This window comes from Toxotes jaculatrix, chromosome 10, assembly GCF_017976425.1.
Source record: "Toxotes jaculatrix isolate fToxJac2 chromosome 10, fToxJac2.pri, whole genome shotgun sequence".
NCBI classification, from domain to species: Eukaryota; Metazoa; Chordata; class Actinopteri; family Toxotidae; genus Toxotes; species Toxotes jaculatrix.
Window position 1 is genome coordinate 15,961,822 of NC_054403.1, and position 25,766 is coordinate 15,987,587.

Genomic DNA, 25,766 nt, shown 5'->3' on the forward strand with positions numbered 1-25,766 from the left:
TCTCTCTCTTTCTCTCTCTCTCCCCCTCCCTGTACCTCCACCCCTCAGAATTACAAATGCATCCTCTTAAATCAACTTCCCCAAATAATGTAGGCAGTTTTAGCCGTAAAATTGACTATTTATGGAATAATGTTATGGAAGTGAGACTGTATTGTTCAAACATGACATCAGAGTGAGTGATACATGTAAACTGAGTGCGTCCTTTAAAGTGCTTCCTCTTGTTTGGGTTTGAGCAATGTTTATGTTGCTTTTGCTTGCTGTAAGAAATACTGCAATTATACGCTTCCGAGGGCAATTTAAATTAAATGGAAAATATCTCCACGAGTGCATTTGTTTTGGTACATCCTCACTTAGAATTTGAAATTAACGAGGAGCACCTGAATGCAGCATAAATACAACTGCGCAGTTCAGGGACCACTGTTTGTTGCTGCTCACCAAAAACTTGTCAGAGGTAAGTGTGGGCGAAGTATATTATAATGACGAGCTGGTTGCTGTCATCGATTATTTTTGTCTTGGAGCATAAGAACCATATTGAGTTCATTGAGCTGCCACACGTAGCCTAAATTAACTGGGTCTTCTATCATTTAAGTTGATGAGTGACCTAATTGTAGTTTATAATCAAGTCCGGAGATACACATCGGTATGAATAACATGTATTATCTGAATAACTTTAAGTGAATAACCAAATAAAAAAACATTTTTGAATAAAACTGTGTAGTAACGTCGCTGACCGAGGAGCCACATTTTGCTAACGGTTATTTAATTTGTAATGACGCGTTCATGTCTATCGTGAACGAGCATGCGTGCAACCTATCTGGAAAGACAAGGATTCAAGCCGTTTGCAAAACCGCTATCGTCAACAGTACACCACTATATTACCACTAATACGTCAGCTACTTTAAACAAGCTATTTGTGCTACAGTGTGATTATGTTTGGTTTCACTTGTTATGAAACGATTGACATATTTAGCACAATGGAAATAGCAGCCTCAGGCCAGGTTTATATTTATAGTAAAAGTGAAATAGTGACTGCTGGCCTGGTTATGTGGCAAACAATCTTGGGAAATTACACTGTGACCCCCCCCCCCCCCCCCGCCATAATCGCTTCAACTGGACTTGAGTTCTATTTTCCCATTCTGCTGGAATGCCCTGAACGTGGCAAACCACTGACGTAATATCAGGGATTTGGGGCGCTAGATTACAGGATGGCTGTGCTCAGCCGGCTGCTAGTCTCCCTCCCTCAGTTCCTCCCTCCCTTGTCCTCAGTGAAGATTTTTTTCTGAGTTGCAACAATGGAAATTTCCCCTATCTGCTGTGCGCGTTTTAGTTCCTCTGGTGTGTCTCAACTACTTCAATTTGCTGTCTCACTGTCTCCTCTGCTCAGATGTCCAACGCCACTGCACTGAGTCTGCGTCTCCTCCAGTGCTACTCAAAGAAAGGTACAACTGGAGCAGGTGTCATTGAGAAAATAATATCTATGTATGGCACAAAATGAGGCATCGTCACATCACATCACATTTGTATGTATCTCCAGGCACATTTGGATATGGCCCTGGTGTTGTGCGCCCATTTAGTCTCAGCGTGCAGAGAGAGGGCTATAGTAAGTACTGCTACAAACCCAGAGCTGTTCATATATGTCATTCTCAGCAGAGAGAAAACATAAGGCCATTGTTTGGGGTGATCTAATCATACGCTCTTGTTTCCTTCTCTGCTTGCAGAGTATGTGAATGCGCAGGAGCTGCCGACAGACCTGAGGTCCATCACTGACCGGGCTGCCACAACCCTCCTTTGGACTGAACTTTTTAGAGGTTGGACATACTGTGATTTCTGTACAGATACCCTAAGTCGTGTATTGGATTAAAGTATAAGCCCAGTGATAGTCTATAGATCTCCAAAAAGTATGAAGAACACATAGAAGAACCACACCTCTCTCAGTGGGTGACACTCCCTGAGCGGGCCTTTTAAAACTTAATATCAATTTCACAAGAAAAACACAGACTAAAACCAGCTGTATGAGTCTGTACATGAGTCATGACTCTCATTGATTCTCCTCCCTCCAGGTTTGGCAATGACCATGAGTTACTTGTTCCGTGAGCCTGCTACCATCAACTACCCATTTGAGAAGGGACCTCTGTCGCCCCGCTTCCGTGGAGAACACGCTCTCCGCCGCTATCCTAATGGAGAGGAGCGCTGCATTGCTTGCAAGCTGTGTGAGGCCATCTGCCCTGCTCAGGTGAACACAGACACACACTCAGTTCCCGCTAGAACAACAGAGCCATATTACAGTAAAGTTTATTTATATAGCACCCTTCTAAATCAGGTGTCACGAAGTATAGAGACTAGAGACAGCTTGTTCTTTCTGGTTTTTATTTTTCAAAATAAATCCAATAATTTATCTTTGTTTATTTTGAATAGTAAAGAACAGGCAGAAGTCATTACATAGAAATACAATTTACAGTGTACACACTTTTTTTACAGGGACTATATTCGTTATCAACAGCTCTTTAGAGTTTCCTCTCTTCATTTTTGACTCCATATTCTGAAAAGTCCTCACTGTCCTCTGGAGGCAGCAAACACAACAGATATGTGATGCTTGTAAACATCAAATCTAAGAGGAAGATTATCTTAACTCAATCTTCTTTAATATATTTGGATAGTTTTTGCATGAAAATTGGTAGAGAAGAAAAAACAGTGAGCATTCATCACATATATATATATATATATATATATATATATATATATATATATATATATATATATATATATATATATATATATAGCATGCTGTTCATCTTGGATCATGACTCTTTCGTTGTCTCTTTCTAACTTTGTACTTCTTCTAATACAGACTTGGGTTTTTGCATTGATCAAAATAGTGTCCAGTCTATGTATTAATCTATTTATCTACTAAAGAGTGTGGCAACATTTATGCTGCTAATGCTGTTCACACCATACCTGCAGTACATCATATATTCTATTAATGCCATGATTTCGTGTGACAGACTAGTAAATTCATCCCAGTCCTGCACTCAATTAATCTCACAACACCTGCTGCCAAGGCTGTGAGTAAATCACTGTTGAAAACCCTGTCTGTCCTATGTGACTCTGGTTGTTTCTCTTCACTTCCCTCCCCATATTGAACCCAGGCCATTACCATCGAAGCTGAGACTCGGGCTGATGGCAGCAGGAGAACCACACGCTATGACATTGATATGACCAAGTGTATCTACTGTGGCTTCTGCCAGGAAGCTTGTCCTGTTGATGCCATTGTGGAGGTAAGAATAAGCTCAGACTGAATAGAAGATTGTATGGAGCTGAACCAAAGTAGCTATTGGCAGACTAAAACTGTATTTCTGCCTCAAATATTGACTGATCAGATTTGTGAGACTTTAATTTCTATTTTTTTGTCAATCTCTCCCCCAGGGTCCAAACTTTGAGTTCTCCACAGAAACCCATGAGGAGCTGCTGTACAACAAAGAGAAGCTGCTCAACAATGGGGACCGATGGGAGGCTGAGATAGCAGCCAACATACAGGCAGACTACCTGTACAGATAGGCTGACTGTCATAGCTGTACACTGACCCCAAAGATACAGTATGTCACACAAGTAAAGAGATTACTTGTAGATTTACAGATATACCAAGCAGTTGCACATGAGCAGTGAAGCCTTGCAGCCTCAGATTCTGCTGTCAGAACTGAGAAAAAATATAAACGCACAATTCATGTCTTGTGTTTTAAAGATGAATTATGATGTTGATTTTACAATCTGTGACCCATGTAACTTATGCACATGTCTGTGATAGACTACTTTCTGCTGCACTTTAAAAATGTACCTTGATTTAATAGGCAGGACATTTCTGAAAGAGTATATTTATGTAATGTTGCTGATGCTATTTAAGAAAGTGAAATAAATCACGTTTTAAAACTGTTTATTCACCTGTTGTATTAAAACCTGTGCTGAAAGAATTAGTCAATTGACAGAATTGTAATTGTCAATAATTTTGCTATTTGACAGTTTTGGATTGTTGGTCAAACAGAACAAGTGAAAACAGTGGATTTTTTTAAATGATTATGTTTCACTATTATTTGTAAATTTTCACAGAGAACACAATCAATCCAAATTCAATGTTTCATACATTAAGACTTATTTCTTTTCTCTGTTTAATGTGATAGCAAATATATTTGGTTTGTTGGTAACAAACAGGGAACTTGTGATGAGCATTGTATTCCTTTTGTGTGTAATATCGACATCTATAAATATATGTTAAGCTATACTTAATGAGCTATAAAACGGATGTGACGGGGACTAGATTTCTGTATATTTTGTAGAAACTGGTGTTGTTTTTGGGATTGACACATGCTGACTCATGCTCTAAATTCCACGTTACTTGCGCTAAAACTCAAACGCATTTTTTTTTTCAACCGCTGCGGGGTCACATGATAAGGGCGGAAACTGACTCATAGTCCACGCTGAATCTCCCGCGAACGCAGCCATTTACTCTTTCCTCTCTTCGCAGTAGCACCGGTGAGTCTATATTCTTTTCTCATTGCGGGGCATCCCAGATTTTAAGTTTCTGTTTATCGGGGAAGTCAGTTAAAACAACGACAAACTTGACAGTGTTCTTTGGGTCCGTTTTGCGCAGTATGTGTAGCCACGTGAAGAAGGAGCAGCCAGACTAGGCCATTGATTTTTCTTGTGCTAACTCGCAGCTAACTTAGCCGTTAGCACGGGGAAAAGAATGGCTTTCATGCCGTGCTGGCTAATAGGTTAGCACAGCTCTGCATCATCCCACTGCTTTGTTCTTAAGACCCGCTTTATTTCTCTAATGAAGTACGTTTATTGTTACTGACAAACCCAAACTTGAGTGCCTGGAGTCAGTTGGGTGTGTGAAGTTTGGTCCTCGTTGAAGTCGGCTGCAGCGTGGAACATTTTAGACGGTCTCCCGGTCTGATTGTTCCAGTCGAACAAGAAAAAGTGCGGTCGCGCTTCGTATGGCGCACTCAAACTAACGTTAGTTAGCTTGTTAGCTAGCTAGCTAGCAACCGCTGGCGTTGAAATACGGGTTCAGGAACGAGCTAGGTGTACTTTAACTCAAATTAACCATGGAGCCCTTTTTAGTATTTGTTTTATCATTACATATTCAGACGTTAACACAGTGGCAACGTTACGTGCTAATGTCTCGGGACGTTAGCTCGGATAGAAAATGCTAGAACTGGCTATCGCTAGGTAACAGACTGGGGAGTAAAACTGCTGTCTGTAAAGTAAAACATTTAGAGCGTCGACATAACTAACAAACCGTGGCTATTGCTCCATACTTGACTTATCTGATTTTAATATCAAACTATGTAGTTGCTAATACCGCTAGCTTAACGTAACTGCTAGCTGTCTAACTTAGCAGCCAGGAGGGTGAAAAACGTGCTAACCATCCCGCCTTGTTTTGTTTGACTCAGAAAAATCGCAACCACGGCGGACTCAATGGCACAGTGTGTACCGGTGGCGGTGTTCAAGGTAATTGTTTCATATATGATACGATTTAAGTGTTTTTTATCTTTATTGTAGGTGAAGAGGCTGATATTTGTGCTATTTACGCCAGCTGTGCTGAACCAGTACCAACCAGTCTAAACTAACTGTTCTGTCTTAATAGTTGGTGTTAGTAGGAGATGGAGGCACCGGGAAAACGACTTTTGTGAAGAGGCACATCACAGGAGAGTTTGAGAAGAAATATGTTGGTGAGTACCTTTTTGAACAGCGTGTCAGTGTATTACAAGAAATTGATGGAAGAGGTAGAAGTAGTTCTACTGTGATGTTTAGTGATCATGGTAGAGTTGAGCCAAAACTTTGGGCTCAGATATATTGGTATTAGTGTGAGTGGCATCAAATTACAGTACAGAAATACAAAACTAGGTTTTTGAGTTAATTTGGAAAGTGTCACCATTGCGTGGTTTGTCCACCAGAGAGCACTGGCAGCGTCATTTCTGTACTGCAGAATGTCCTGCTTAGCATGTAACGTGGTCGCAAATGAATAAGAAACAAATCCATATCAAGATTGTTTTTTATGTTTTAAACAAGACTGAGTTGGACTATTATTGCAATGTCCAAGTTTGATTCTGTTTTTTATTTCTATTGCACTTGATTGTTATTCTGATAATCTGTATTATGCAGCTGCAGCAGATTGTGCTTTGGTTGTGTATATTTGTACCTATTGATTTTTTATTATATTAATCCTGTCCAATTGTTTTACCTTTATTTGACTTTTTTCCTTGTTAGAGTTTTCGCCATATCTTTTACCTTGCTTGCTCTTACAAATCTTTTCTTTGCTTGTAATTCTAGCTACTCTGGGAGTAGAGGTGCACCCGCTGATGTTCCACACTAACAGAGGAGCCATCAAGTACAATGTGTGGGACACAGCTGGTCAGGAGAAGTTTGGTGGCCTGAGAGATGGTTACTACATTCAAGGTGCTTTTTCACAATCTTTAACATATTGTTCAGTCACTATACATTGAAATGTAACACCCCCCCCCCCTCCCTACTTGGAATTTCTGTTAAAACATCTGTTATCTCCACAGCTCAGTGTGCTATCATCATGTTTGACGTCACCTCTCGAGTCACCTATAAGAACGTGCCCAACTGGCATCGTGACCTGGTCCGTGTCTGTGAGAACATTCCCATCGTCCTTTGCGGCAACAAGGTGGACATCAAAGACAGGAAAGTCAAGGCCAAGAGCATTGTGTTTCACCGCAAGAAGAACCTGCAGGTAATAACTGCTCACAAATTCAGCAATATGCATCCACTGTAATGTTGACATAGGTCACATGTGAATTACAAAAAGCACTGGTTTGGTCTGAAAGATAATGTCTAACCAACATACACTGCTCTGCCACCAGTACTACGACATTTCTGCCAAGAGTAACTACAATTTTGAGAAGCCTTTCCTGTGGCTAGCAAGGAAGTTGATCGGTGATCCCAACCTGGAATTTGTGGCAATGCCTGCCCTTGCTCCCCCAGAGGTCCAGATGGACCCAACCCTTGCCGCTAAGTACGAGGAAGAACTTCAAGTGAGTATGACCATACAGGCACAATGTCTCTTTAAGTGATTTTAAGTTGTAAATTCCAGTGCGGTAGCTTCTTTGCCTGAACTAAGTACACAAAACCAAACCTAGCAGGGCACCAAGGCACACTGAGAACATGAAACAATTTCCCTTGTCTTCCACTCTCCAGGTTGCATCACAAACAGCACTCCCAGATGAAGAAGATGACCTCTAACCTGTTCCCTAAATTTTCCCTCTCCCTCCCAACCGTGGACAGGAAGTTGTTGGAGTCTTGCCCCCTTTACTGTAAAATCCCTTTTCAGATTTTTTATTTTTGAAGTTTTTTGTTTGTTTTAAAACTAAGAAAAAAAAACTTGGTGGAAAAGTTGTGGTTCTAATTTCACTGTATAAGACGCACCCCACCCTAGTGTTGTCGTTGGCATGGCAACGTGCTACTCTTCATCGTCGAGCACCCTCCACTGCACTTACCCAGCTCACATAATGCTGTTGTACGGTGTACTGGAAGCACTAAGGGGAGTAAACTTTGAATAAAAACATTCTCAATATAACATGTCTTGTTTTAATTTCCGCAATGTCAAAGGGACAGTGAGTTGATAGAAGCATCTCTAGACCTCTAGAAGACATTTTGACTTATCATAGTAGGAAAGACACAGGTGTTATTCGTAACATTGAGGGCTCTGTTCTATTTAAGTGTCCCAGTAAGCCATGACTATGTAACAGTGTACCATCACTGAAACAGCCAATTCATCATTAAGTGTACTTACACCTGTGTAACATTTAAGCTTGTTGCCATACAGTAGAATTTATTTTATCAAAAGCCTAACAACTGCATATTAAAGAAATACGCTATGATATACTCTGTGGGATAAATGTGTATGCCAGCATATGGCCTAATCAGAAAAATGACTTCACCTACATTGTTTTGGGGCTAAGGTGGACATTTAAAAACATGAGCAAATAAAACCATAACTCTGTATGTACAAAGTTATTTGGGTGAACTGCTTGTTTAACAAGTACACAAAAGTCAGCATGTGACTGACCATTTATATTCAAAGAAGATCAAAGCATATGTTTTTGGATCAGGGCTGGATTATTAACTGGGCAATTGCCCTGAAGCCTCAAGTGTTGACTTCATGTCATTGGGTTTTGGTACTTTGAGAAATTGCAGGTGATTTAGGAATTTTTGCATTTTAGTACATTGACTAAGGCATGTCCCTCATTAGTAGGTGATGTTGCCCTGTTTTGTGCCTGTTGTCATGAAGCAACTACCCAAAAACCTTGGGTTCAGGTGTTTCCGTAAAGGAATACTGGTTGGGTTTGTGAGCATATAATAAAGGTGCTGTATGTAGTCTGCTGTATTCCACTATAACTAATAGAAACTCGGAGAAGAGAGGGTAGACACAATACACAGCAGGAGGGTGATGGGGGTGGGGATTCAATGGGGCCCCTAACTGGTTAATCCAGCCATGTAATAAGGGCACAATGATGGAGCTTTAGTAGCTCAACAGATGAACAGATCTCCAGAGCTATTTCAAAGCATAGCAGGGGCCTGCGTTCAGCAGAATGGTGGCCACCAGGTGTCAGTCATGTTCTTTCATTCCCATTACGGTGAACCTTCCTTACAGGGTTACGTAACAGCTTTACGCCGCACATTCACTGTGACGTGTGGCTTCTTTGCCGGGGAGCTGGGTTAGAACGCAGCTACGTCGCAGTTCTCCACACGTTTAGACTTACGTTCTTTTTAACCAATCAGACATGGTGCTAATGACTTTGCAGAAGAGACATCAACAGCCAGTTCCCAGTCGGTCACAAGCTGTTATAAAACGTTCCCTTATCGGATCAACTGAAATCAACGAGGGGATGTTTCTACGAAATAGCACCAACGTGTAAACATCATTTTATGATATTTACGATGACTAGTGTCGTATTTCCCGGTCTGAATCAACCCCACGACCACGCTGCAGGTTTGGAGGTGATAACAAGGAACAACAGTTATCACGCTCTATCACCTCATTAAAATGTCCGCATACCTACACAGTATACCTATCCCTTCAGGCTCAAATAAAACATGCATTTATGATTATCACAGAATTGTGTTGAAACCATTTGAAGCACGAATGTGCAGGTAGAACTTTAATGTTACATGTTGCTTAATCAATAATAATAATGCATTATAATTTATTGCTGGTTATATTTTGTATTAATAATCGGACTCTGCGAGGTATCTAGTAACTATAGTTCTTGGGTTAATGTGGTGCAGATAAAAGCACAATATTTGCCTCTGAAATATGGTGAGGTAGAAATATAAAACAGCATACACTGGAAATACTCAAGTAAAAATAAAAGTACCTCAAAACTGTGTTCAGTTGCTTGAGTTGCTTTCCACCACTGGAAAAAAGCCATCAGGGGTATCAGACAGTGTTCTAATGTCACAATATAAAGATATAAGCCACATAGTTTGTTTTCATCTGCACTCCCTTGCAAGGTTTACATTAACTGTCAATCACTCCACTGACAGCTGGCAGGGAGGCAGCAAATCAAGCCGTTGATTCAGGCAGTGAAGACTTTAAAATGGGCTATTATTCCCACAACACCTGAATGCATCACTGGTGCAGGTGGCTCAGGGCGTGGCTTCATCCCCAGCGAACAGGGCTTTGTCCGCGCATGCGTGAGGCAGAAAAGTGCGTTTTAGAATGATTACTGGTGGACAGTGGAGAGACAGATTATACGGCTCCACACAACTGTTGTTTTAATCCCCTGGGCGAGGAGATTTAGCAAAGAAAAAACACTGGCTTTAAACCCAGCAGCCATATTGTATGGAAAAACGACGGAAAGACTCTTCTTCTCAGAAAAAGTCGGTTTCTCAGACAACTCCGTCAAGACTTTTGGGGAGTTTAATTTTCTTTCTTACTGGCGGTGGGTTTGTGTTGGACAGCTAGCTTGCCAGCTGGCTGAGGAATTCAGAGATTGGTTTAGTTTTTGAGCAATTTGACACAGTATTGTGGTTATTGCTTTGGCTTAAAAGTCTTGAATTAACCGTCTGAAAGATGAAGGATCGATTGGAGCAACTTAAAGCGGTAAGTGGTGTCCAGGAAATGTTAAGTTTGCTTAGTGTTTTTTTTTTTTCCTCCAGTATTGTCTCTCTACGCTTTGATGAACCTCTGAAAAACATCGGTAGAAAAATAAATGAGAAGTGAAAATTAGAAATACGATTTTATTTTTATTTTTTTTAACTATCATTTCCACTTTTAATTAAGCTTTTAGGATAAATAATTGACGCCTATTATCCATTTGAACCAATATTGCACAATGTGATGACATAACTCGTGATGGATGTAGGCTTAGTGAATGTCAGAGATGTCCTCAAGTGTAACAGTGTATTTGTAATTAGTTGAAATGTATTATACATTTTATATATTTAAGCTGTAGCTGAGACAATCATTGCTTCTTATAACATGATGTAGACTTGTGTGTGTGTATATACAAATATTTATAAATTTACTCAGCTTTTAGTCTGGCAGTTTAGTCATTCAGTTTTCAGTCTCAATGATTAAATTTGTCCATTAAAGCTGAAATTATTAGTTGGTTATTCATTTAGCAGATTGACAGAAAATCAATCTTTGAGATGTTTATCAAGCAAAACTGTAAATTCTGCGTTGTCTCTGTTGCTTTTTTCTGTTTTATATCAGCGGAAAATTCAATTACGGTCAAAGTAGAAAGTTAAAACATGGATACAGGATCTACACCTTGGCAGGCTTGAACCTGGATTCAAAGGCCCACATACTCCGTTCCTATGTCTTAAGTCATCACAGTCAGATTATTATAATTACTTATCATGAGCAGCACAGAGGCATCTCTTGTATTTATCTTTTGGAGCTAATGAAGGTAAACAGCAATAAACTTGCAAAGCACTGGGGGTGAGACCTCAATCCTATTGTAACCCAAGTTGGGATATGTTGCCATAGCTGGAACATACCTGAGACTGCTGGCCAAATATTTACTGTGTTTATAGTTGCTGTACTAAGGTCCCCCCTCAGCTGTGTGTATCTCACACACAGCTGGCTTCTTTTCTGGGAAAAGAAGTGTGGATAGTGAAGTGAAGTAGGCCACCTATGTGTTGGGAAGGTGAGAGTACATATGTTAAGACCTGTAAATCTACGTAACAGTTCTGTTGTAATAGGTGCCTCCATCCTAGCTACTTTTTCCAGTATGTACTCCTCAGTGTCTTTCTACCTTATCCATACTCACCCGCTGGCTTTATTTTCCTACTTGGCTTTCCTTTATAATGTTTAACTTTCTGGTCTGTAATTTAGGCTGTATATTGGTGTGTGTGTGGGGGGTGGGGGGCATAGGTTCATGTGAATGGGTGCACTAGCATGATCATGTCACCTGACATACTGTGGTCCTGGAAAGAGCTGCAACAAGAAACCAGGACAGTAGCTTAACGTAGAACTGTGGCTTTATGTGACAGTTTATGCTGCATGCTGTTTAGTAAGGTGTTTGAGTGCAGTTGCTTTGCTCAGGCCATTTTGAGACAAAAGTACCAAGATCATTAGTTGTTAATGTTGCTTGTCAAATTTCAAATGACTTGTGAGTAAATCTCCAACACTTTGTATATTAATTAATTAGCTGAATTGTGGAAAATAATCAGCAACTGTTTTGATGATTTTATTGTTTCGGGCATTTTTCAAGCAAAAACTGAAAAAATACCAAACATTCTGATGTTTCGCAGACAGAAACCGACTTTATGGAAATACTCATTAGCTTCGGTCAGACTAAAGGCAGATGTCAACATGACAGCAGTTTTCTGTTGTTCAGCCTTTCTTTTCCATTTCCCTCTCAGTATTTTCAAATGTGCTTTCAGTCAAAACCATATCCTCTCCAGTTTAGTGTGTACAGTGTTTCCCCTCATGTACCACAGGCCTGGTGGGCAGACTGTGTTGCTTTTCTCCACCACATGGCTCAGATATCAGCTCAATGAATGGGGGAAATTGTAACAGCGCCAACATGGCTTCTTCAGTGGCACATGGAGTTTTTAAATCCCTTGTCAGATTTCAGCATTGCATTAACACAAGTCCTGGTGGAGTATTTTGGCTTCTGCCACCATGCTGCTGTAAATCTGACCCCAGGTCACTGTCCTGCTGCTGTGATAGCTTGTCGCTCACTTTCCAAATCATCCCATGGGAAAGTCTAGTGCACAGGGCAGCCACTGAAAGTTCTTTTCATTATTAATTAATCTGCGTCAGTTTTGTAGTTTGTTCTATAAGATGTCAAATAATCCAACAAAGACTCCAAACGCAGTTTATTAAATTATGACATAATACTACAAAATGCAGCAAATCAATGAGTGATTGATTAACAAAATAACACATGATTTTGCACTTGTCTGACCCAGCTGCCTTTTCAGCTCAGTTTAGACTTTGTTCACCCTCCTTTTTCTCAGCTGTCTCCTCAGCCTTGAAGTCCTGCTGACATCCAGTTTAAAGTGTTATGTCCAGTACTGTTTCGTCATTTATGATCCTCAGAGACAAAGTCTGCTGGTTTATCACCTCCCAGATATTTTAAGGTGACTGAGTCATGGGAAAGATAAGTGAGGGATAGGGTTGGACACTGTGCAGTGGGGCTGTAGATACTGATATCTGATGACATCAGTCTTTGTTCTTGCTTGTGTCTTTTTAGTGCTTTATTTTTCTATCAAAGGCTTTGCTCACTCTTTACTGTTTCACATTTGATCTGACCAGAAATACCAGTTCAAAACAGTCTTATAATTGAAGCTCCAGTGACATAGTGTGTTAAGAGAGTCAATCAGTTTGATGACCAGTTTTATTCGTGAGGCAGAGGATCACTCTGTCTGCTGCAGCGTCAAACCTCTGTTAAGTCATTGCCTTGTTTAGGGGAATTATGCAACACGACATATGGTGCTTTGTATGAAGAATAAGCATAGTTAAATGTTTTGAATAAAAGGAACTAGCCTGCATCCAGGGTGACATTTATCCATTTATCCTTCATGTGCAGCGTGTGTGGTATTTGCTAACACTGACGTCAAGTTGTCCAAATGTCATCCAGTGTGTTGTTTTTTTTTTTTTTTTGTATGTTTTGACGATTACACAATCTCGATGTAACTAAGCTTGAGATTATAGCATATTTGTTGATTTTGGGGGGAAAAAAAGAACAAGAAAATCTAATTTGCTGCTGCATCATTCACTCTGTCAGTCAACATCATTTAGGCACAGTCGCACAAAGTGCATTAAATCTAGTTTGTTCAAAATTTTATATTTATTTTCCCAAAAAAGGATGATGAGAGGATGACTCTTACTTTCACCATAGATGCAGCCACAACCACAATATTGCACAAAATTTTGGGTAATGTTAGTCTAGATCTACCGTGCCAAAAACCTTTCAAACATTACAGTCTGCTCTTTCACAACCCCAGCCAATCATGAAGGTTTACACTGTGCATTACACCACTTCCAGCCCCGATGCAGTTGTCAGAAACAGCATAAGGTTAATCTATTATGTTTAACTTTTTGACTCAAAATAAGAAAGCAAGTGCATTTTAGTCATGTTTATGGCTTTGTTTTTGGCTTTTGCCACAGTATCTCCAAGTTGAGTCACAAGATAAGCGAGTGAGTTTTAACAAGAAATGTTGTAAAAGTTTTCTTCATGACTTAGACAAAGTCACTGCCTCGGACCGGGACCTTCAGTATCAAACTATTTTTACATGAAAGCAAATGCCTGTGTGTGTGTGGCATGTGCTGCACGTCCGTCCCTTTCCCTTTATTTTTGCTGAATGAGAGACACTGGAAGGAAGTGAGCGCTTGTTCTTATCTCGCTACTGCAGAAACGCAGTGTGAGGGAGCATAATGTGTTGGCCAGAGCGGTGTATTTGATGAATAACTCAGTGAGAGATTCAAAAACAAGCTGTGTGTTGGTGTGTGTGTGTCCATAGAGCTCTGCGTTCCCAAGTGTTGTTAGTTACAGCAGGCTGAACCAAATAGTCCAGGCTGCATTTGCAAGTCAAATTTTAGATGAGGGGTACAAAGTCAAAGACAGACTAAAAGCATTTGAACAGCTGCAGTAAATGTTACTGCTGAGTAGGGCTGCAGCTGAAGATTATTTTCAATCATTTTATTAATAAAATGTTTTGATTCCTGAAGCCTGTGGTGATATATTTAAATAACTTGTTTATTTGACAACAATGTACTATCAAATATGACAAGGAGAAGCAGCGAATCATCATATTTGAGAAGCTGAACTGATAGTTTTGCTTGAAAAAGGACATTTTATTAACTTAAAGCTGCAGTGATTAGTTGGTTAGTTGATTTACGACTTTAATATGATTGTATTGTGCATTGTGTAACCCAATAAGAAACCGAGGAACAGTGCATGTTAAAGAAAAATTACTCTCTTGGAGTGTTAATGAAGTGTAATACTGATATTCATTGAGATTAACAGTTCAGAGACTGAGGCAGAGTCAGGTGATATGAGAGAGCGGGGAAGTTGGCAGGTGTGTTGGCTAACATTTTCTATGCTTTGGCTTTGATCCAGGAAAGGACACCTGACTTTCTCCAGGAAAGTCAAGTGTCCGGACTTCAGGCTCGCAGTCACCCATTACAAAACAGAAACACATACTACAATGTGCTAAGAGTTTAGTGGGCTCATCAGGTGTCCAGTGGAAACATATTCCACTTTAAATGCAGAAGTAATTCAAAAGGAGGGAACAAATGGAGCTTACTATCTCCTCTCACTCACTGTTAGTCTTTTTTTTTTTCCCTTCCACCTGACACTGTCACAGCATGGCCCTATGATGTCTGTTTACACTGTACCTTAGCTGTGGTTTCTTAAAGTCACTTGAAAACAGGTTGAGTTTCCTGGAGCCTGGCCCTAGTCCCTCACCGTGTAAATATTCACCAGCAGTGCTGGGCTCTTTGTGACCAACCTGCTGCATTAGCCTGTGTTTGCTGACTGTCCCTTGTGACATGTTTATGACTTCAGCAGAGAGAAGCTTTCTGATACATTTATTGGGTGTAGGCTGAGAAGGGTAAGACCAATATTTCTGCTTGATGTACCAAGCTGAGCTGCTAAGCAGGAAACAGTTTCATTAGTATGGCCACAGTGGCTCGTGGTGTAAATGTTGCTTAACGTTAGCTTTTGTGTTTCACTCCAGCTAGAAATAAACTTATGGATTCTTAGTTTTGCTTGCTCATTTTCATTCTTTGATTGTTTAATTGCCTGTGTAAATCACAGAATTGTGCTCAATTTGAATGTGTTTTGTATGGGCAAAGTTCTTGTACATCTGCTTTCTGTTGAGATGCAAGTATACTTCAAGGAATACTTCAACATTTTGGGAAATATGATTATTGTTTTCTTGTTGAGAGTGAGATGTGCATATTGTTACCACTCTCATGACTGTGTGGCAAATATGAAACTAGAGCAAGTAGGTCCAAACAAGCTACCTTGTTTGTTTGTTTACCCAGAGTGTAAAAATAACAAGTTCTGGTTTTTGTGGGTAGTTATGTTCCGGGACAGTTTTTTGGTTGGGATCAGTAACTTCCTGGTAAAGCTAAAGTTTGGCTTGTTTTGTTATATATCATAGTAGTTTTTCTGTTGTTGAAAAAACGTGTTTCTCTGCTTTAAAGTATTTCTAAAGAATAAGTATTGTTTTGGTATTGGCACAGAAGCTTGAGCATTGGCACTGCTATTAAAGCTTTTATTGATACTTAGCCTTACATAGGAATGGAGCATCAGAAGACTCACAAACCATCTGGCTTACATGCTGTTTGTTGTACACAGGCGAATGTGAATGAGTTTTAAACAGAGATGGTTTGGAACCATGGTGTGCCCTCAGGCTGGTTTGTTTTTAACAGGATGTCTCTGTAATTGTTACCAACATGGAGCGTATTTGTTCTGCATACTTCAGGGTGTATCTGTCTTAGAAAACATGTTTTAATGCCAGGCACTGACTGCTGGAAAGTTTTTTTTTAATTTTCCTCTGAAGAGAAGGGAACTTGGCTGTATTGTACTTTTCAACAACAAAGCAGTACATGCTTACATAAAACATAGAAAGGCATTAAGACAGAACGGAAACACCAGGCAATCTAAAATATATGTGTTTACAGACGATTTAAAAACAGCTAAACGCAATGAAGGATAGCTAAACAATAAATAATGGACAGAAATTGCTGTACAGGCACGCACAGCTGTCTGCTTGTCTGTCTGGTGAACACAATGAACATCAGAATGAACCTTTAATCCTGAGGTGTTGATGACATGCTTTGTACTGTGAGCTTCAGAGAAACATCTAATACCCTCCACACGCTCCCTCTGGCCAGCTGGACCTACCAGTACCAGTCTGACACAGTCTTTACCTTTTTTATTCTGTTAGACGTGTGATCAGGATGACGACGAGGTGGAGATTGCTGTGGACAACGCAGCCTTCATGGACGAGTTCTTCTCTCAGGTGAGTGTTACTGTCAGTGCATAAGTGTGTGTGGGGGGGTGGGGAGTTTGAGTCTTTTTGTATATATAATTTTGTATATTTTTGTATGTTTGTTTCAGATTGAGGACATCAGGAACAGTATTGATAAAATTGATGAGAATGTGGCTGAAGTCAAAAGGCTTTACTCAGTCATCCTGTCTGCTCCCACCTCAGATCAGAGTAAGATATCTGACCGCTGCCAGCTTTTCGTCATGTACCTGAACTTCTTGCTCTCTTCTGGAAATGTATTCACACCCTGCTCACTTGGGGAGAATATTAAGGGTGTTTTTCTTACTGTTTTAATGCTTTTCTTATCTAACCTTAAGCCTTACTAATGTTCCTCCTTTTTTGTGTCCCGAATTGAATTAAGGTGGACTTACTAAGAAGAACTCAGAAATATTCTTCCATCATCCAGTCATAAAAACCTGATTTTCTTAAAGCAGTATTATAAAAATGTGTCACTAAATGCAGCCTCACCGGTTTGAAAATATCAGAGAATGATGTAATAGCATTTTGAAAGACAGAGGCATTTTTTTTTTAAGATAAGTAGATTTGTGTTTGTATTTTTAACGTTCTTAGCTGCTTATTGCCACGTCTCTTCCTTCCTAGAAACACAGGATGACTTGGAGGCAATCACTAATGACATAAAGAAGATGGCCAACAACGCAAGAAACAAACTCAAGAGTGAGTACCACACGCTTAGCTTGTCCGTCAGAGTAATGAAGATGTTTACAGGATTTAATGTGACATATTACTGAAGAAGTAAATGACAAAACGATGCGATGTGCAGTGATTTCAAGCTAAATCATACATCACTACATTGGTTTTATTCTCAGCCATTGAGAGAAATCTGGAGTCAGAAGAGCAGGAGAGGGTGTCGGCTGACATGCGGATACGTAAATCACAGGTAAATGATGTGAACCTAAGGTTGTAGGTGGCCTTTGGATGAAGATGGTTTTGAAGGAAACTGTTCTTATGTAGAATGTAAACATTGTTTTCACATTCTGTTTGTTCACCAATGTTTAATCTAAAAAAATTCATGAGTCGATACTGGAGCAGTAGGGACAGGACAACCCACTACTACTGTTCTTATTAAAATTTTTCCTATCGTGTCCTAGCATGCAGTGCTGTCCAGGAAGTTTGTGGAGGTAATGACAAAGTATAATGAAGCCCAGGTGGACTTCAGGGAGAGGAGTAAAGGACGTATTCAGAGACAGCTCGAGATCAGTGAGTGACACCCACATACACAGCCATAAAGACGTGTGATGGTCCTTCAGCATCCTTTGTCATTTACTGTTTCCTTTCCTCCACAGCTGGAAAAGCAACAACAGATGATGAACTGGAGGAGATGCTGGAGAGTGGCAATGCTGCTGTGTTCACTGCAGGGGTAAGTGTGTGTGTATGTGTGTGCATTTTTGCTGTCTACCTTGACATTCACACTGCTTTGACACTGATTAAAAAGCCAAGTTGTCAGTTTCACAGTGAAACTTAAAGTGCCTTATAACAGCTGGTTAAAGACTTGCTCTGCTTGCAGCCTCTTGGGGTCAAAGTCAGTTTGCTTTCTTGTGGCCTCGTAAGTCCTCCAACCTTCATTTTATATATCTAACAAACCAAATGATGATTCTTAGGAAAAACAAAGGCAAAGACAAACGAGAATCCTAGAGGTTAACAAGGCAGAGACTGTTGTGTTGTATTGCTTTGAGCTGCGTGGAACAGCAGATAAAATGAGTACAGAGTGCATTTCAACTCGGGAGAAAGCTTCTCTGTGTGCACATTGCTGAGAAGGTTGTTTCCAGTACAGCTTGGGAAGAATTGAAGGGCACACAGTTTAACTTGACATTCTCACATTTGATAACAACCAAATGCCTTTTGAACCAGAGCTGAGCAAACCTGACCATAAATGTAAATATAAAGGGTAGCTCATATCAAAAGAACACTTTTCTATGAGTTGTGGACAACTGGGTTTAATAGAGACAGAATACAAACGTATACAGATCTTAACTGATTGGCAGGAAAGTAGAGATGAAATAGTACTTTAGATTGTCCTGTTTTTCTTACTAAGATTCAAAGGTACACACCCTGAATATGTTAAAGTCTTTCTTTCTGGCCAGAACTTTCTGGACTGTCATTTCCTTTTAAAAATAGAAGTGAGAGTTTTCATTGGAAGAATCTGATGCATTTCTCTCCATCACTCAATGTGTCACCCTCATTTTCAGTTTCTCATGTTCTCTTGTGAAGATGCAAACAGCCACAGAAATCAGAAGTAGTTAAGAAGGGACATTAGATGTGACACCAAGACTGAGATGTGATGTTGAGACGATAGTAAGTTCATGTCTGTGACTGATTCTGTGTGTGGTAACAGAAAACCTCTCTTCTCTACAGATTGTGGACTCTGGGATCTCTAAACAAGCCCTGAGTGAGATTGAATCCAGACACAAAGACATTGTCCGTCTGGAAAGTAGCATCAAGGAGCTGCACGATATGTTTGTAGACATCGCCATGCTGGTGGAGAGCCAGGTACACTCCCCTGCTCTTCCCATCAGCTCATCATTTTGTCCACCCATCGGTTACTTTAGGAAGCTCTCACCTAATTCATTCATTCATTTTATTCACTCTTTATTCACTCTTTGCATTTTCCCATGGCTTTGTGTTTAGTCCAGGCTGTATTCAACTCTTTTCCTCCTGTTTATTTCTCTTCCCATCACCAGTGTGGTCTGACTATCAATCTGCGTCTCTCTGTTTCCTCTTTTCCAGCTCCATGCCTTTCTTATATCTCTCTTTACTTGCCTCCTCCATCTCATCACCCAACATTGATGGAACCAACATGAAAGCATTTAGTAAGATGTACAAATAAACGCACCGTTGTAGACACCAGATCAGACTTTTACACTAGAATCAGTGCAAACACATATTGCTGATCACTCACTCACTCTGTGTATGTGCGTACAAAAGTATAACTACATATTTCTTGCTGCTTGCACCATGCTTTCTGAGGGAAAGGCTTGTTTAAGGTAAGGGCTATTGCTCTGTGTTGTGTGATTTCCCAGCACACTTTTTTCTTTTCTCAACTGTTGTTTATTTCCTGTTTGTAGTTGGAAGAGGTTTATTCCAAAAAATTCACCGTTATCATAAATCTGAATGCTGGAGTCATTATTGAAGCTGTCTGAAGTTAGAGTAACTGTAGAGCTTTTGACAGTACAATCACCAGAAGCAAAATATTGGTTGAAGAACCTCTCATACATATGTATTATTGTATGATTAAACCAGTCTGCTATCTTTGGTTCTGCGTACATGTTGCTTTGTGTCTTACTAATTGTTGTGTGTTTTTCAGGGTGACATAGTAGACAACATAGAGCAGAATGTGTCCAAGTCAGTGGACCACATAGCAGTGGCTCAGGAACAGACCAAAAAAGCTGTAAGGTACCAGACCAAAGCACGTAAGGTAATGTATCTTTGGCCAACGGCTGCCGCTGTTTGCGTGTGACCTCTTCCTATTTCTTTTTTTTTTCTGCCTATTTTCTAGACACTGTAACACTTTTTTCACTGTTTGACACATTTAAACCACAGACTGTGCAGACAGATCACACCCCCTCACCCTATACACACATTCCCAACAACGTTCAACTGCTGCATTCTATGTGCTTCGCTTTTCATTTCTCTTTCTCTGTCCCACTCTTGTTTTACGTATTTTCTTTTATTACTTTTCGTTACCTCTGGCATCATGCCCCATGTTAGGGCGGAATGATTGACAGGATTGAGAGTAACATGGACCAATCAGTGGGCTTTGTGGAGAGGGCTGTGGCGGACACTAAGAAAGCTGCAAAGTTTCAGCAAGAGGCTCGCCGTGTGAGTGACCGCGGTCAAGAAGAGCAGGCCGGTTTCCCAAAAGCAGCAGAAATTGTTTTATTTTATCGCTTAAAAAAGAAAGGCGATGACCCTGACATCAGAGGTATTCAAATTTAAATACAGGCAGTACAAAGAAGAGAGGGGTGTGAAAAATGAAATGGGTCTAAATTAGACACCACAGGACAAAAGACTGAGTCAGAATGAACCTCCCAAGCCTTGTCTCGCATTACAACATGATTAAATTAGATGCACCAGCACCGCAGGTGAATCCATGTTATTCTGACATAACATGACCTTCTTTTTTTCAGCAGTAGGCTGTCTTTGGTCTAAATGCCCAGTTATCATGTGGTGGAAATGGCTTTAACTGGAGAATGCTTTTGGGAAACCTGCCTAACAACATGAAGGCCATCCCCACCATCGAGGCCCTTATCTTCACCTCGTTACCTGTGACGATCCCCAACTCTCCTCTCTGCTCTGTTCCTGTGCCTCCACCCTGTGACACCCTCTGACCTACTTAAACAACCACACACAAACTCGCACACTCACATACAAGATTCACACTTAACTTTTTCCTCCTGGATCTTTCTCTTCCACTTTAACCTTAACTTTGTCTGTGTTTACAGTGTGCTCCTGGCTGCTGCATGATTCTAGTCATTCTTTGGTTTTAGCTCTACGGTATATGAAGATATTGTTTGTTAGCTTCTGGCTGTTTCAGCATGTGTGAAAATAACTTGTATTGACACATTAACATAAAGTCAACATTGTTGTGCCAAGAGAGAACTGGTTTATCCGACTTCAGCAAGATTGATGCGTGGAGTTTGGGGTGGTTACCAAGCTACATAGAGAACTCATGATATTTGATGCGGCTATTGTTTCCCTATACTGTACATATTCCCTCATGTAAAACTACTATAAAAACTATATAACATACAGTGATAATATGATTGTTGCACTAAGAATATACTTATTGTTGTTTCCCACTGAGACTGGTCCTGATGTCACTGTGTGTACTTGGTTGTTCCCAACAGAAAATGGTGATAATTGTGGTGGTTGTGGTGGTCTTGCTGGCCTTACTAGCTCTCATTATCGGTTTGTCAGTGGGACTGAAGCAAAGCTGATGAGCTGTCTGAGTAAGAAGAGAGCTAAGGGTGAGTAACTCTCGAGCAAATAACCGCCGTAGTGCCACAATGGGTGTGGGTATAATGCATGCTTTGGAAAAGGGTTTTCACATTCGTTCTTTTCCTCAGGTTGTGTGTGTGTGTGTGTGTGTTTTCTTTCTATCCTGAGGGCTTATTTGAGGTGTGTTTGTGTGTATTTGAAGTTCTTGGGTGTGTGTGTTTTTTTTTCTCCTACTCTGTAGCACTTGCCTCTGGTCACTGCTGAACAAACAAAGCAGTACTAGAGGTGAGTTAGTCGCACACAGTTTGAGCTGGCGTTTGGTCTGTGGGCTCGTTTCAGTTGTCATGCACTCATTAACTCTGTTCTCCCTTTGTGTCTCTCTGTATTTCCCTCTCTGTAGAAGATGATGATTATTGGTGCGGTCTGTGCTGTGGTTGTTCTAATCCTCCTCATCGTCATCCTCACACTATAGCAGGACCTCTGTGCTGCTACCATCATGTTTATTCATCACCCACATCATCCGTCCTACTCTTCATCAGCTGGCTTCACCAAAGAAAAGATTGATACTGGTCACCTCAGATGGACCATTAACTTAAAACTGCACCAAGTTTTTTTTTCACTAGTAGAGGGAGGCTTGGTGTTACATTGGAGAACTGGAAAAAAAAAAAGAGGATCTACAGGATTTGTGAGCATAAAAAAAAAAAGATTTTTGACCTTTGAATTTCTTTTTACCAATCCCATCTGAACCACCCTTCCTGGTTTGCATGGGTTTGTTTGGCTCCCTTGGGTAGCTTGGACAGTTTGAGGATGCTCTGCTGTAAATGAGGAAATGAGACTGAAGCTGACATAAGGTACAATACCTGTTGTATCTGCGAAGGCGAAAAGGGAATTGAAACATAACCGATCATAATTTCACTTGTGTCACTAAACATTTCATTGTTTCAACATGCAGTGCCAAAGAATCAGCCGGGAAGTGTTTGTCATCCGAAATTTCTTTTACTGTTCAGCAAGTCAGAGCACCTTCCTTATCTTTATTTCTTGCCTTTATGAGCCTTGACACAGTTTTGCGATTGAAAAGCTTGCTACTGTTTGTTCACTGTAATGGGATTTTATTGGTTTGGAGGAGTTCCAGCCATTTTACATTTCATTACATTTCTCTAATTAAGCTCAGATGATCAGGTAAATAACAGAATTATTATGTTTTGTGTTACCAATATCTAACCCTGAATATGACTTATTCAACTTGAAGAGGGTTAGTGCTTTCACTCAATTCTTCAGTTTAGAGAGCACAGTGGTTTTGATTTTCAATGTATGAAGGATGGTGCTTAAAGAAACACATTCCGTGGATAGGCAGAGCTAAGAAAAGCAAACAAGCAAAAAGGTTAGGGGAAGGCTAGGGGGATAAGCATGCATTCCTTGTTTCAAGATTTATCTGAACACTGCAACACTATGACATCTATAGACGTGATCGTTTCCCCCTTTAAAATTCTGTAATAAAACATAATGTTTAAATGCCAAATGATATAAAAAGAGACTGGTAGTAACAATGGTGACTTGGCTTGCTTCCCAAAAGAGTCAAAATAGTTTTTGTATTTATTGTATGTTTTGATAAAGTTTTTCTAATAAAGTCACACATAGAAGATGAAGTGTAAATGGAAACTTTGAGGTCCAGTGTGGTCTCGATGGCTGGTAGCTCTTTACAACTTACTGGTGTAAACAGGAAGAACAAAATATTTGAAAGAGCTCTCAGTTGGTCACTATCATTTCATTAGGCTTTTATTTTTTAGATGGAATATGTGAAATCTACAATTTATTAAAGCACAGTGTTCATATTTGTCACCCTGTGGCTTTAATAGGGTAATTAAAGCAGGTGATTACAGATGTGCACACTAGGACTGTATCAGAGATACCATTTCCACCAGTTATCAAAGAGAAGAAGCAAGATAATCCATTTCAGTTAACAGGTATTGACCAAAGGGGTTTTACAGTGCAACAACATACTTTGGAAAATGTCTACTGCGTGATGAGAGCCACCATCACTGAATGAAATCTTTGTTTCTGTTCCACTGTAGCCTGAATGGCACATTTCATTCTGGTTGTGCACTTGAAAGTAAAAACCCCCTGCCGGCTTGATCTTTAGACTTCTGCCCACAACTGTTCAGTCCTAATGCCTCTGTTCAAGGCTTTTTCTTAAGCACAGGCTGCATTAAGAGAGGAAGAAGAAAACTGTAACTGTTGTAGACTTTTAACTTAAGTGCCAATGATTTTAATGGAGATTAAAGATTTTATGTTTTTTAATGACTGGTTTAAGAGTGCTTCATTGCGGTCTAACACTTGTCTGCCCTGCTTCCCCCTGTGAGTGACACAAGATAAATATGTAACTGAATTTTTTACCCTTTTTGATGACTGCATACTATGGAGGATCTGTGAGAATGTGTTTTATAGGTGCTGTTGTCAGCAGATTGTTTATATGGCATGTTAACCACTGTGTTGCAAAATAGTTTCTTAAAGACTGGTGCTCAAGTGTAAAAAAAGAAGGTAAGTTTTCTTTTAGGTCTTTCCTCTATCCTTACACACAGACACACACACCCTAACCTCTCTGACCCTCTGTTCTCCTTTTTAATCAATCGTTTCCTCAAACCGACGTGTCTGTAGATGTGAATAGTTGTGCTGTGTTTGACTGTTTTTTTGGCTCATGAATTAATGTGAATCATTCTGACTCACTCCTGTCTGTTTTGGGTTTAATCTACAGAAAAAGATGATGATCACATTGTGCTGTGCCATCATTGGGATCGTTGGGTTCTCCTATCTCTACAGCTTCTTCTCATAAAAACATTTTACACAGGTAAAACTCCTCATCAGCCTTTAACATTATATATGCAATAGTTGAAGACTAAATGTTAAAATGCTGCCCCCCCCTTTTTTTGTCTTTGGGTGGTATTTCTAGGGAAGAAACGTTCTTCAAGAAAAAGAAAATTTCCTGAGGTGCCCCCATATTTTTACCCTGACCATTGTTTGAATTTGCTTTAAAAACTAATAAAGTATTTAAAAAAAAGGAAACCATATCTGTCCCGTGCACTTACCCTTCTATTACTCAATTGAATATAAATTATTTTTCTTGCTGTATGAAGTGTTTGAAAATGTGTTATAAATGTGTAGACTTTTCTCACTCTGCCTGTTCACAACCAGACTCAACATGTGACTTTTAATCATTTTGGTCGACTATAGTCTACCGCCTCCTGGTGGTACCTAGAGGAGACAACCGTATTTAGAAAAAGTGTAATTATCAGGAAATTATTTCTAAGGAAATACCTAGTAAAAAAAATGCGTTAAGGTGATTTTTTTGTGATGTTTAGGCCACAAAAGTCCACGTGAGCACAAACAAATAATTATGCTGAGGTCATAAATGTCCAATTAAGTAGTATTCTCTGACTTGTTCGTTGTCATCATTTTAATAAACTGTGTGGTTTTGTTGTGTGTGATCTGTATGCGTCCGTGTTGCTGCAATGCTTGTAATGATGGTCTTTTCTGTAACAGCGGCTGCCACTCGCTCACTGGCTGTGTGTCAACCCAGTAAAGCCTGTTATGTAATAAAAGATTTCTGTGCGTTGTACCAAGCGTTGCTTATTGCTTCGTTATTCTTGTGTTGGGGGTTTACGCATGGCTCAGCTGATCGCCTGTTTGCACGGAGAGATCCATTCTGGCTCGCCTCCTGCAACCCAACACCTTCTACTTTCAGAGCATTGTCCATGTTTTTTGTCCCTCATTTTACATGTGTGAAAGCTGCAGCTGAGGTATGGCGATGCACGACATGACATCCGTGTATGAAGGAGCTTTCCTGACCTCATTTCATTCCCTCATCTGTCTGTTCTTCCTAAGCAGAGATAGACCCGGCCCATCAGCACTACGTGGGCGGGGTCTACACAAGGGTGCGTTCGTTTTGTTGCTTCGTGCCTCGAGGATAAGCTGGATTTACTATATACACATATTTACGCACACATGAAGTTTGAAAAGCTACTGTGCATCAGCCCACACCAGCGTTCATGTAAAACCATTATTACGTGATAGTCCACACGTAGGTGGACTATCAGTATATTTGAATTATATATGTATCTGTAGATTGGCTTTATTGTGTATGTTGTATGATGAGCATTTTTCACCATTTTCTAGTATTTTTTAGAAAACAATTACATAAGATGATTAATGACAATAATCATTAGTTGCAGCTCTATTAATATTATTCATCTATTAATAATAGTAATAATTTAAATTGT

The 25,766-nt window shown here is 40.0% G+C and overlaps 3 protein-coding genes across 6 annotated transcripts; all 3 read left to right on the plus strand.

Annotated features, from left to right (window-relative positions):
• Positions 1–330: 330 nt before the first annotated feature.
• Positions 331–4,186, plus strand: ndufs8b (NADH:ubiquinone oxidoreductase core subunit S8b). Its single transcript, XM_041047986.1, has 7 exons — positions 331–451; positions 1,385–1,439; positions 1,535–1,600; positions 1,719–1,808; positions 2,061–2,233; positions 3,147–3,275; positions 3,424–4,186. Exons 2-7 carry the CDS (start codon positions 1,385–1,387, stop codon positions 3,553–3,555), a joined length of 645 nt encoding a protein of 214 aa, XP_040903920.1. The 5' UTR covers positions 331–451; the 3' UTR covers positions 3,556–4,186.
• Positions 4,187–4,426: 240 nt separating this feature from the next.
• On the plus strand, positions 4,427–7,594 carry ran (RAN, member RAS oncogene family). The gene is made up of 7 exons (XM_041047985.1): positions 4,427–4,524; positions 5,451–5,508; positions 5,645–5,729; positions 6,331–6,456; positions 6,567–6,754; positions 6,885–7,055; positions 7,219–7,594. Exons 2-7 carry the CDS (start codon positions 5,476–5,478, stop codon positions 7,261–7,263), a joined length of 648 nt encoding a protein of 215 aa, XP_040903919.1. The 5' UTR covers positions 4,427–4,524; positions 5,451–5,475; the 3' UTR covers positions 7,264–7,594.
• Positions 7,595–9,755: 2,161 nt separating this feature from the next.
• On the plus strand, positions 9,756–25,092 carry stx3a (syntaxin 3A). Of its 4 annotated transcripts, XR_005894693.1 has the most exons (12): positions 9,756–10,126; positions 16,435–16,509; positions 16,608–16,707; positions 17,137–17,211; positions 17,364–17,434; positions 17,646–17,754; positions 17,841–17,914; positions 18,910–19,044; positions 19,859–19,969; positions 21,402–21,521; positions 21,734–21,777; positions 21,893–23,790. XR_005894693.1 is itself a non-coding variant. In XM_041047984.1 (11 exons), exons 1-11 carry the CDS (start codon positions 10,097–10,099, stop codon positions 24,320–24,322), a joined length of 969 nt encoding a protein of 322 aa, XP_040903918.1. In that variant the 5' UTR covers positions 9,756–10,096; the 3' UTR covers positions 24,323–25,092. The 4 variants fall into 4 exon arrangements, 3 of the variants coding, with proteins under 3 accessions (XP_040903918.1, XP_040903916.1, XP_040903917.1); XM_041047984.1 differs by lacking the exons at positions 21,402–21,521; positions 21,734–21,777; positions 21,893–23,790 and adding exons at positions 20,263–20,373; positions 24,245–25,092; XM_041047982.1 differs by lacking the exon at positions 21,734–21,777.
• The last annotated feature ends 674 nt before the right edge of the window (positions 25,093–25,766 follow it).